This window comes from Genypterus blacodes, unplaced genomic scaffold, assembly GCF_046128005.1.
Source record: "Genypterus blacodes isolate CSIRO-AG114 ecotype Tasmania unplaced genomic scaffold, CSIRO-AGI_Gbla_v1 ptg000028l_1, whole genome shotgun sequence".
Classification (NCBI taxonomy): domain Eukaryota; kingdom Metazoa; phylum Chordata; class Actinopteri; order Ophidiiformes; family Ophidiidae; genus Genypterus; species Genypterus blacodes.
In genome coordinates, this window is record NW_027466841.1 from 2078502 (window position 1) to 2090745 (window position 12244).

The window sequence follows — 12244 nt, forward strand, 5'->3', positions numbered from 1 at the left end:
AATGTGATGCACCCACACACCCACACGCACACACACACACACACACACACACACGCACACAGATCAGTGGGCACATCTAAAGAATGCGTGCCTAATGCGTTGCCTTTCTGAGTAGAAGCACAGTGTCAGGTGGGCTCCTTGAAGCGCTCTAATCCCTCCGTGCTCTGTTGTTGTTGTTGCGAGGACGGAGGGACGAGACGGGGACCACCCTGCGCCGCTCAGCTGTGGGGTAGAGGTTTCTTTTTTTTGGGGGGGGGCTACTCTGACCCTGGAACATTTAGTCTCCGGCTCCACCTGCTGCCGGCTGCACCCTCAAACACCCACAGCAGGTGTGACCTCGCCGATCTCCCGCCAGAGTTTTCCCCCCCCCGACCCCGACCTGAGGCCACGGCAGGGAACAGGGGAGTGTTCAGGGTCGACACACACACACACACACACACACCCACACCCCCACGCGCACGTCGTATAATCATGGCAATAAAGTGTGTGTGATTGTCTGCGTGTGAGTCTCCACCCTACGCTGCTGTCCCCTCTGGGCCCGTCCACACCCATCTGCCTCTGCTCTGCATGTTGCAGCTGCCCTCTAGTGGCGGCTGGTGAGTAAACACACTCTGCATGCAGCCTGCATGGGGGTTTAGCAGAGATTAGAGTTAAAATTAACCCTCTTAGGAGAGACGCGTCCTCTTCTACCCCGCATGTGTAGAAGCCACTGATAATGTCCGTCCAACGTCTAGACGGAGACAGAGTTGTGCGCTCAATCTTCCGCCTCCCCTGTGTGTTTTGCATACTCTGTGGCTGTGTGTGTGTGTGTGTGTGCGTCATTCCCTTTTCATACGTTTGCAAAGCAGAGGCGAGCGGCCGCTGCTCGTCCTGCCCGCTGCACGCCTCAGTAGAGGACAGGATGTACACTTTGCCGCTTCTCTCTTCGCTCCTTTCCTGGCTCAGACGCACGCAGGCCCCCGAGATTGATTCTGGTATTTGAGCGCAGTCCTCTGGTCTACGTCTGGGCTCTGGTATGTCGCTGCGTGGGCCAAGCGTGTGTAGAGTTTCATTGTGAGCATCGAATTCTGCCGTCACAGCCCACAGCTTGTCCTTCGCCGACCCTCCTTTGACTTGTTTCTGACTTTCCGCCGCCCGCGTGCAGAGAACAGCCCCGCCGTTGTGTCTGCACCCGGGCCTGTTTGGAGACACGCTCGCCGTAGGACGCCGTGTCGTCTTCCCTTTCCTGTCCACTTCTGTCATCTGTCTCAAAGTGTATTCGTCCTTCTCAGCGTAGGAGGTGAAGCAGGAGGAGAAACGCTCGTGTTAACCTGCAGCGTTATGAGTGTGAGGCCCGTTCCCCCCCCTCGCTTTCCCCAAAGACATGTTTGTTATCAGAGAGGCCTGAGGTGAAGACGAGGGAGGCGGCGAGGCGAGAGACAAGCAGCGCGTGTCCGCCTTTGATTTTTTTCGACTGCAGGAGCGTTGTGCCTGCAGGTTGATATGCAGACGGCCTGCGTGTTCTTAGCATGACGGAGTGAAGGAGGCATGATGCTGTGATGTGCATGAGGCCCTCGTCCAAACACACAGATGATGGATGTGGAGCGGCCCGCCTGCTCGGTATCTGTCCGCTGTGTAAACTGTTGCTCCAAACCTTAATGTGCGGTTCTTCATGCTCATCCTCCTCCTCATGCTCATCCTCCTCTTCCTCTGAATGCCTCCATGGTTCCCGAGGGAGGACAGAGCTCTTTTGTCTCCGCTGTAGGCTTCTCTCTCTCTCTCTCTCTCTCTCTCTCTCTCTCTGTTCTTGCCAAAGCTATCTGTTATTGTGCACCATGTGATGCGACGTGTCGCCTCGCTGTGACACGGAGCACCAGGACCTTTTATCAGGTCTTTGTCTGTCCCGCTGTGTCTGTCCGTCTGCAGTCATGGGCGTGGCCTCCTCTCACGCCGCCGCCGATCAGCCGGTCTCTCTGCAGGGCGGTTCTGCCTGGTGGTGTGTTAAACTCAGAGTTCTGGTCTGGACAACAGACTGTACAGCCCCCCCTCGCCCCCCCTCCCACACACACACACACACACACACACCCCCTCCACAGCCCTCTGACTTTATGGGAGCCCTAATTACATGCCGCAGTGTATTTATACCCCGATGTGACTCAGTGGGACATGTGGCGTGTGTGTGTGTGTGTGTGTGTGTGTGTGTGTGTGTGTGTGTGTGTGTGTGTGTGTGTGTGTGTGTGTGTGTGTGTGTGGGGATCCCCCTGAAGCCAGCCTGCTTCCTCAGCAGAACTACTAGTATTTCTGAGAGTAAATCTGGAGATGAAAGTGTAACATGGGAAGCTGCTGCATTATCCTGGTATCTCAGTTGATGTCACAGTAAAGTGATCAGCTGTTTGACTCCATGTGTCTCAGACTCATTTAAAGGCTCTTTGTTGTCGTGGAATCAGTTCTGTCGCCGTAGTTTGATTTAGGGCAGAGTTGAGTATGAGGTATTGAAGCCTGCAGTGTGTGTTCTTGCGGCTGGAGTGAGTGTATCCACAGGGTACGAGTCTGCGACGGGCCTCCCCGGCAAGTCCCGACTCGCCCCAGTGTGCAGCAGGTGGAACCAGTCTAACCTCACCGGTAACGGAGAGGTATAAGGAGCGTCAGCCTGCGACATGGTCACCTGCCCGCGCCCTGGACCTGAACCTCCTCATGTGGGCCAGCAGGGGGTCCTGACCCTCCTGACTGCTTTAGGATGGTGGTGTAGAGGTGTCACTGTGCTGGGTGTGAATTCTGTGAATACGTGTGTGTGTGTGTGTGGGACAGTTCTGGGGTCATGTTGACATCCAGGAGGAGGCATTTTTATTTTGAGCCACCAAGGCCGCCTGAGCGCTTCTAGCCAAACTCACTCTCCTTCTCTCCTCCCCTCTTTCTCTCTCCGCTCCTCTTCCTCTGTGTTTTTCCACTTAGTCCTGTCATTATCGTCGATCCCTCCGCTATATTTTCCCCCTTGAGCAAAACGAAAGACAGGCAGTGAAATCGTTGAAGGCAGCAGAAAGGCGAATGTTTTCTTTTCTCTTTGTGTTTGGAAATCAGCCTCTTTCTGTTTTTGTGTTGTACGTGCGGGCGGGGGGGTGTGTGGGGTGTGTGTGTGTGTGTGGGGGGGGAGGCCTTTGTGGAGTTAAATGCAGGGATCATAGCCCTGCCTGTCACCGCGTCTGTCTCGCTCTCACACACACACACATGCGGCACACGTGCAGGCCGGCAGCTCTCCTCAACGCGGTGGATTCAGCCTATCAGCGCCGGCCTACAGGAGGGGGGGGACGTCTCCGCTCGGACCCTGAGCCACTACAGCCCGGGGCCCCCCCGCCGCGTCGGTGGAATCACGCCGCCCTAACGCCAGTTTACTGCTCTGTCTGTGCAGCGACGCTCTCCACTGTCAGACCGGTTGGTTAGAGGGACGTATTGGAATGTTGCTGGCGTGAGCGACCGTTTGAGGAACAAAAACAAGGAGGAAGGAGAAAGGAAAAGAGGTGAAGGAGGGACAAGGAGGAGGACTAAGAGGAGGCGGAGGAGGAGGAAGAGGACGACGAAGAGCCGGCGCTCATCCACATTGAGTCGGGATAGACGAGAGGGAGGCAGAGCGAGCGAGTGAGATAGAGAGAGACAGAGGGATTTGTTTGTGAAAGTGGAAAAAGAAAGAAAGAGAGTGAAAGAGGAAAGAGAGTTGTTGGAGGGAGGAGAGACGGAGGATCAGCCCACTGGGACACACAGAGGGTCTGGGGGGCTGGACACAGTGTCTTTGTATGCAGGACATCACTGGACACCACAGGGAGGGACCATGTCAGTTGTTCTCGGTGTGTGTGTGTACTGAAACCAGACCTACCTCTGTGCTCCCCGTTGCTCCATGCGTGTGCCACACACACACACACACACACACAAACACACACACGTCCATCTGCTGCCCAAGACTCTCCGCTGAGGGACGGCGTGTGTGTGTGTCTTCGTCTGTGTGTGAGAGCTGATTCCATCCAGTGGTAGATCAGGATTGAGGTGTTGAACTTTGTGAGGACCAAAGTCAGGGATTCTTCCAGGAGGATCTTCAGCAGCAGTAATGGACCAGAGGAACCCACAGGAGGATTTCCGAGCCTGGCAGAACCCGGATCTCGTCCACTGAACCGTCGCTTCAAACCGTTTTGTCCAGAGCGTCCTGTAAGTGTGTGAGCGGGCCCGTGCAGTGCAGCGGGGCCATGCAGATCTGAGCGACACCCTGAGCGTTCCGATGCCTGCCGCCATGCTCCCCTGCCCTGCTCCGGCCGGGTCCGACTGGAGCTTCCAGAACCCGGTGGGGGTCGACTGCAGCTCACCGGAACCTCGCTGCATCTGGCTGGCGGTGTTGCGCGGCTCCTCGTCCGGCCGGGCACCGCCGCCGCCGCCTGACGCCCGCCCGCTTCCTCAGCAGACCAGGGTAAGGAGAGCTCACAGATCCAGGCCCGGGGTAAGGAATCAACATGGATCCAAGCCCGGGGGTTCTCTTTGGGTTCTGCTCACCTCACCTGCAGCACATTCAGCATCTTTTCCCTGATTGGTCGGTGTTATAAGATTGACTTGTCTTCGGTCCACTTTGATTTGATCCTTGAACCTTTTGTGTTGATTTTTGTCAGTTACACACGGGCATAAGTATTTACAGTGCGTAACCATGGCGATAGTTTTAAGCCTTTGTGACCACAGAGCTGTTGACAGAAACTACATTTTTTCCAGGCAGAAAGTCGCGTTGCCTTCAGGCGCCACTGAGTTTCGGACTTTACGAGAAACTCAAACATGTCACGGACAGTTAGAGTAAACAAAGTGCATGATAAGTTCAGACCATAGAGTAAATGACCCGTTCTTATATTTACATTTCCTATTTACATTACGTTTCACTAATATTTAACTGATATTAGTAAAATCCTGATGTAAACTCTCTTTCTGCTGTTCTGAAGTCTTGACGCTTCACTCTCCGCTCCATCTGTGCTTGTATTTCTCCATCCCACCTCTGTGAGGAATGTCGGTCTGCTGCAGAATCAGCAGAAGAAGAAGAAGAAGAAGCTTAACTTGTCATATTTGTGGCGTATTGACCCTTTGGTTTCTAATTAGTGGCTCAAGACAGATGAAGGCGGCTGCTAAGTGCCACTTTCAGAGAGGTGTTGTGGGGGAGTGTGTGAATTTCACACACACCCTGGCCCTCCCCCCCTCCCCCTCCCCATGCCCTCATTGCAGGGCCTTGCTTCCCCTATATGCAGCCGTCATCATGGAAGCATCTATGTGTCGCGTTTGCTCTATTTTCTCCTCCTTTTTATATCTTTACCATCCCCCCTCCTTCTTTTCTCCCTCACTGACACAGTTAAAAATGCCAGAATCAGGAATGTGTGTGTGTGTGTGTGTGTGTGTGTGTGTGTGTGTGTGTGGGTTGGGGGTGTAGGCTGTACGGACACAGCTGGGACAAACAGTTTTTTCAGTTAGTAACGGCGTGTTTGTGTCACAGTCTGAGTGTGAGAGAGGGGAGAATGGCAGTTCCAGTTAATTGTCTCCATCTGTGACTGATGGTGGCAGTGTGCGGCTGATGTACACACACACACTCATATACACACACCCGGACTCTCGCAGCTTTCAGCCAGTAGCTCCTTAACGACTGCGGGGCTGTGAGTTTGTTGTTGTATAGTTTGGGATTTCCTTGTTTAACCGTCTCACTCTCGCTGCATTTATTTATCTGCTCTGTATCTTTACGCCGCCGCTTCCTTTCTACTCGACAGCTCGCGGCAGATAATGACAGGAAGGATGAGGAACCTTCAATAAATTCCCAGCCAAATTCGCGTCTCGGCGGCGGCGCAGTAGCTGTGCGCCACGTGCTGCGGCCCGCCGAGCCGGCAGGACGTCCTGTAAAAGTTATTCTTAAACTACAACACCTAGTGGAAAACGATTCTGGGCCCAGGATCAAACCAGAATCTTCCAAAGGCAAAATTACCCCATTAAGAAAAACGTCCCAGAGGCCCCGGCGGCTGTGAGGCGCACTTCTGCGAGACAAAGGAAAGTACAGTGTGTTTTGCTCCTCGGTGTACTCACCAGTGCTGCGCAAGTAGAAAACCCTGTTTAACCGACATTACATCATCACCTGTTGGCCTTGTTGAACTGACAATGGGGCCGAACTGGTTCTTGAGCACACATAATTTATTTATATTGACGTGGAGGAGTGTACGCACTCACTCACACATACGTTTGGCATGTCATGCACATTACAGCTGGGATGTTTGTGAACCTGTCCCAGACACTGCTGCATCTCGCCTGGATACGTTCTCTCGCACGCGGGGCAGATTGTGAGTGAGCCGGCAGTGTTGCCGGGTTAGGAGGGCAGCAGGAAACACAGACGGAGCAAATGCAACGCCGGCATCTGAGTCTGGATGCATTTAGACGTGCAGAGATGGTGCAGCAAGCCCTCCGTATGGCCGGTGAGTCTCACTGATCCACCCACCGTTACCAAGCGCGAGGTAAGAGACGATTCGGTCCTCTCCCCTCCTCCCTCTGCCCACCCTCCGTCCTCCCTCCGTCCTCCCCTGTCCTCTCTCGGCGCAGACAGAGGCGATCTGGATTAGAGGCTCGTCAGCGTTTGCAAGTCCGTAAAGCTCCACTTTTCAAACAGGTTGCAGCTCTCAGCTGTTTGAAAAAGCATTGTTCTGTCCCGCCTGGGCTCTAAGCAGCACCCAGCACCCCGCTACATTCCCCCTACACCTCTGTGCTGCTGCTGCTGCTGACCCATGCCGCCTGAGAGTCAGAGTGTATCTCATCGCCCTTAGAAAAGCCTCTTAAACACATGTCTGTTTTATGCACTGTATAAAGTTTACAATGATGTCAGACTGTATTTGTTATATGTCCATCATGTGGTAAGAGTCCCTGCAGCTTGACTCCTGCATCTGACTGACACGTCCTCTAATTGACTTGATGCAGCTGCCTAAGTCTAGCATTACAGGATATTCTGCAAATTCAAAGTTAATCCTTCCCTTTGTGGCGCTCTAAGATGGAAACATTATCCTCCCTGCTCTCATATTGTTTCAAAAGGACAATCAGGCTTGTACTGTGATGGCGGCCGCCTGCCTTCCGTGCCAGGAAGAATCCACATTTCATTCTTCGTTTTCCTCTAACAGCGTATTCCCAGTAGGATTGTAGGAAATTCCAAACGTCTTCCTTTAACTTGCGCACAACAAGAGCGAGGTTTCCCCCCTGCTCTGCTGGGTCTTAAGGCAACCGGGAACCCAACATCGGAAGTCAAGTTTAGACCAGGAAACCCACAGAAATTTTCCGAGGTGGTTGTCCAGCTGACTGCAGAGGCTGGTGTGTGTGTGTATGTGTGTGTGTGTCAGGGTGTTTCAGACGGTTTGTGTTTTTTGGGATAAGATGTGTAAATGCGGACATGCATGGTGTCCAGGTGATGCCATGAGGAGACGGGGGAAGGTGTTAGAGAGAGAGAGAGAGAGAGAGAGAGAGTTTGTCTCCAGGCTGTGAACTTTGAGCAGAACCTCCCTGTCTCACACACTCCATGCCAGCCCAGTGGGACACGGTGCTGGCTCAGAGGAACCCAGTCAGACCCTGTGTGTTTGGGGTAATCACAGGGTTTGGTATTCCCAGTGCCGGGAGGGGCCATGCGGTTGAAACCGGCGTGCTGGAGCCTGTCCCTCTGCTGGGGCCCAACACTCCTCCTCCTTTTACTTCTCCTCTCATTCACTCGTTCATTCTCGCTCTCTCTCCTCGCTCGCTCGCTCCCTCGCTCTCTCTCGCTCTAGTGTACCTCCCCTCCTTTGCCAGTTGCAGTTTGTGTTCCAACTTGCCTCAGCCAAACCGCTCCCTCTAAGGAATTCACTCGGTCTCTTCCTCCTCCTGCTCTTTCATTTCCTCTCTTTCTTTCTCTTTTCTTTATATGGCCTTTCTTTTCTTAATCGTTTTCATTTGACACCCCACACGGTCCTCCTCTGCCCCCGCACGCTCCTTCATACTGCCCTTTTAAGGCGTCACAGCTCGCCTCGTAGAGAAAATAGCCGGGGTGGCTTTGACTTTGACATTTTTCGTATATGTCCAATTATAGGGCTTAAAATATGCAGAAACATAATAAAAAATGTATGTAGACGTTTAACCGGAATCATTCTTGGAGCTGAAAATAGCTCAGTGTGATGTGTTGGAGCGGAAGAGTGAAGTGGAAGAAAATGTGAGGTAAAAGTCACAGCAGCCGGATTTCCATTTGCGCGAATGCATGTGGTGATGGAGGAAGAAGCGGTGGAAGGGAGGAGAGGTGAGTGAAGGGGAATGGAAGGAAAGAGAGAGAGAGGGAGAGGAGTGAGCGCAGTGTAGAAGTGGTTCTACGCTGCAGAACGGCCCTCCGTGCGGTTATTTATAGGAACGTCTGGTTATCCCGCCCTGCAACGCTACCGCACTTCCTGCCTCCAGCTCACCACTTCCTGTTGTTGTGTGGCCGCGTACGGGTCCGTCAGGTCAAGTGTGCACGAGGCCGCCTCTGTTTGTGTGTGCGTGTGCGTGTGTCTGCGTGTGTGTTTGCAGGGGGTGGGGTGACCAGCATATGGATCTGCTATATATCAGGCCCGTGTGTGTGTGTGTGTGTGTGTGTGTGTGTGTGTGTGTGAGGGGAGCAGGAAGTGGAACACGGGGTGTGCATTTCGAGGGTCACTGGTGTAGTCTAGACATGTTCACCTCTGGCCTTCTACCATTAAACACAGCCAGCATCATCACGTACTGTATAGACTTGAATGTTGAAGTGATCTTGGTGAAGAAATAGCAACAGGGGTCCAATCTGAGGCCTGCAGACCTGTAGGTGAACGTCCAACACCTCCAGAATGTTTTTTATCGATGAATCGCCCAGCAAATCTGTTTCATATCCGATGGAGATCCAGGTGTAGTACAAACATGTCCTCCTGAGATTTTGTCAGGTGAGGCAGCAGCTCGGTTACTGTACATACAACACGATTTCATAATGTCACCAGAGTAAACTTTTGGTTTGATTTTGGTTTTGGTTTCCTGTCTGTGTTCCTGTCCGACCAGGTGACGCCGTATTTTATTGTGTTTTTTTAATGAGGCGGCGTGCAAACAAACCAGACCACGCACAGCCTCATTCACACGGAAGCGGCGGTGATTTTGTGTGTGTTGAGCTTAATAGTGAAGAGTAGACATGCGAGAACACTTAAACTGCAGCAGACTCGTTCCCCCTCCTCTTCATTCCCGCCTGTTTGGTCAGGTGATTGTGTTTGACTGACAGATGTGGGTCGTCAGGGCAGCACGAGGGTGATAGTTTTCTCGCGTGTCTGTCAGCGGAGCTCGCCCGGCTTGTTTACTCGCTCTCAGGAATTAGACGCAGAGAGAGAAACAGGTGGAAATCTGCCTTTAGCCTCCGGTTTGAGTTCAAATCCTCCTTGGACCTTGGCCCCCCTCGCTGTGATTAAGACCAAGGTCATTGAAGTAGCGTCCCTCCACATTCCTGGTCGAACTTCAGCCCCCCCCCCCCCCGTCTAGACTTGGGCCCTTTCCTGATAGAGGAGCCCCAGGTATGTTTGTGGACCATTGTTCTGGGGCAGTGTGGCACGGTTCCTGGTGACTTTCGCAATTCAGATGGAAGTTGCTAATGTGAGACCCAGCAGTTTGCCGATTGATGTGACTGGTGCCGCCGCCCGGAGTCCAAGAATAGCATCATCTCATGGGAATCACAAAGTTCTGCACCTGGAAAACTGGAATATTTCTGCTGTATTGTTGTTAATCAAGACTATATTTACTCTGTTCTCCTTCGAGCGGATGATTTACTCCTAAACTACTGTACCATCACTCACACTGCATTTCTCCATGTGTTCCACAGGGTAAAGGGCGGAGGGATGGTCTCTCCTCAGCCGGTGACAACCCTCGGCCGGCGATGGCGACCAGGCCGGGAAGGGAGGGAGTCGGTGTGGGCTGGAAGGGTCCCCGGACGCTGCTCCTCCACAAGAACTCCCAGGGTTTCGGTTTCACGTTGCGCCACTTCATTGTTTACCCTCCGGAGTCGGCCCTGCACACCGACCTCAAGGTGAGACCAGCAAGCACAGGGAAAGAAGGCGGCGAAGGTTTTGGGAACATAGAGGAAGACAGAATGGTGAAATCAAGTCAGTAAGGTTTAGGAGATAAAGTAATGAAAGAAACAAAATGGCCTTATTAGTAGATAGAAAGTGTCTCTTCTGATGCAGTACCTCCGTCCAGGAGACAGGGGAACGAGAGGAGAATCTTGTTTGTATAACTCTTCGTCCTTTCTTGTTAGCCGTTAAAATGTTTTCTCCTTCCCTTTGTTTACGGGCAGGCCTCATAATGGATCTGGCTGAAGTGGAGATTGTTGTGGAGTTGTGGAATGAGCGAGTGGTTATTTTGCTCTTTGAGGTGTGGGGGCAAATGGCTACAGATGTGAAATTGAGGTGGGGGTGGAGGCTGGGGGTGGGGGTGAGCCAGCTGAAACAAGGCCTCCTTTATTATCATACCACCCCACCGTCCTCACCCCAACCCCGCAGCAGCTGCAGATAGGAACGCAGATTCAATAAGATCTGTTGTTGTAGCCTGGTACCATTTGCTGGCGTCCTGGCCGTACCAGACCCACCCTGAACAATGGGCCCACTGCTGCCCTTTGGCCCCGGTTCTGTCCCTGTCTCCTCTGCCTCGAGTGTCACATGTTGTTTTGGGACAATTGCAGCCACAGAACCGCAAACCCTCGTCCAAAGATGCTTGGTGGAAGTCTCCCAAATTACTCTCATAGCGTCTCATTATCAGAGGCCTGCAGAGGGCCTGTGACCCAGTTTGACACTCGACTCAAAGTCTATAAGTGTTTAAAAAGTTACACAGAGCTGTGATAATAGAGAGGGGGCATATAGAGGAGCCATACATTGCACTGCCAATGTATGTCATGCCAAAATGCTGATCAAGTGCCTGAAAGATTGAAGCCTGAATTCCTGAAAAATGTTGAACCTAAACATATGAAGAAATCTGAAAAACAACCCTGAAATAAGATGATGATAGATGACGGAAGATGGTTTCTGTACCTGAATGAATGAAGAAGTTACAAAGCAGTTTTAGTGACAGTTAAAGCTCTAATCCTTTGAAGCTGCCAATTGTATATAAACAACAGGTGCAGTCAAGCAGCAGACACAGAGCTGAGTCAGTCCGAAGGAAGAAAAATGCCTGAAAACCACATGTGGAACAACTGGCTCTCAGGCAAAACTGTAACTGCTATCTGAAAACGGGTTAAACCGTGAGAAGCAGGAGAACTCTCTGAACATTGGAATGTATCATGGTCCAAAAAGACCAGAACATAAAGAAGAACCAGCAAATTGAAAAAGACCTAAATGAATGTTCACTGAAAATGTAACATTGTACCATGTGGGGAGGCAGAAAGAGCAAAAACTACATGTTACAGTTCAAAAATGTATTAAGAGTTGAACACATTTTTGAAGTTGAAATTTCCAGCAGCTGAGTTCAGAGTGTGAAGCTCTCAGCCAACTTGCCTCCACTCGCTGCTCTCCTGACTCAATGCACACACATGGGGAAGGCTGAAACATCCTTACAATCTGAAGCATTTTAAACCCGTGATACGAAGTCTGAAGGCCTGAGAAATGTTTGAATGGTTTGAATTCTCTGCCTGAAAGTATAAAGAAGTTAGGAGGGCCTGAAGAAAATTGGAATATGTTTTAATGGGGATGGAATAATATCTTTATGATGAGGTGAACAGGTGAGGTGTGTATGTGAGGTGAACTGGTGAACACTGTGACCCAGAGTGCTCGTCCCACCTCTCAGGGCCACCAACCCTTGTGTCCTTTGTGGTGCTGCTGGATGCGCTCAGACTTGTGTCTGGTCAGTTTGTCGAGTGCCCAGGCTCCTCACTCAATCCTGGGGCGGTGGGGATGTGTGTGTATGTGTGTGTGTAGGCGGCAGAGCTCCTTTCTCTGCCTCTAAACCCGTCACCATTGTCTCCAGAGCCTGGAATGAGCCCACTCAGCGCAGCATAAAGCCAGGCAGCAGTCAGCCAGGCAGCAGTCAGCCAGGGCAGCAGTCAGCCCACCGTGCCCCTCACAACCCCAAACTGTCCACTCAGCTTAGTGGCTCTCTCTCACTCTCTCTTTCCTTCCATGGAGGTTAAGAGACAAAACTTAGCAATCAAATCTCATCGCCCGCCTCTATCTCCTCACTGCAGACAACCCGCGCGTGCTTGTTTCAGGCTTCAATCGATGACGTCACCGTG

The 12244-nt window shown here is 52.0% G+C and overlaps 1 protein-coding gene across 7 annotated transcripts in view; it reads left to right on the top strand.

Moving 5' to 3' along the window:
* The window catches only part of arhgap23a (Rho GTPase activating protein 23a), a 53584-nt gene that overhangs the window by 20161 nt on the left and 21179 nt on the right, over nt 1-12244 (top strand). For all 7 annotated transcript variants that reach the window (XM_076144040.1, XM_076144036.1, XM_076144039.1 and 4 more), the window contains exon 2: nt 9848-10051. In XM_076144040.1, the coding sequence (XP_076000155.1) occupies nt 9848-10051 (204 nt within the window). The remainder of the gene's footprint in view (nt 1-9847; nt 10052-12244) is intronic.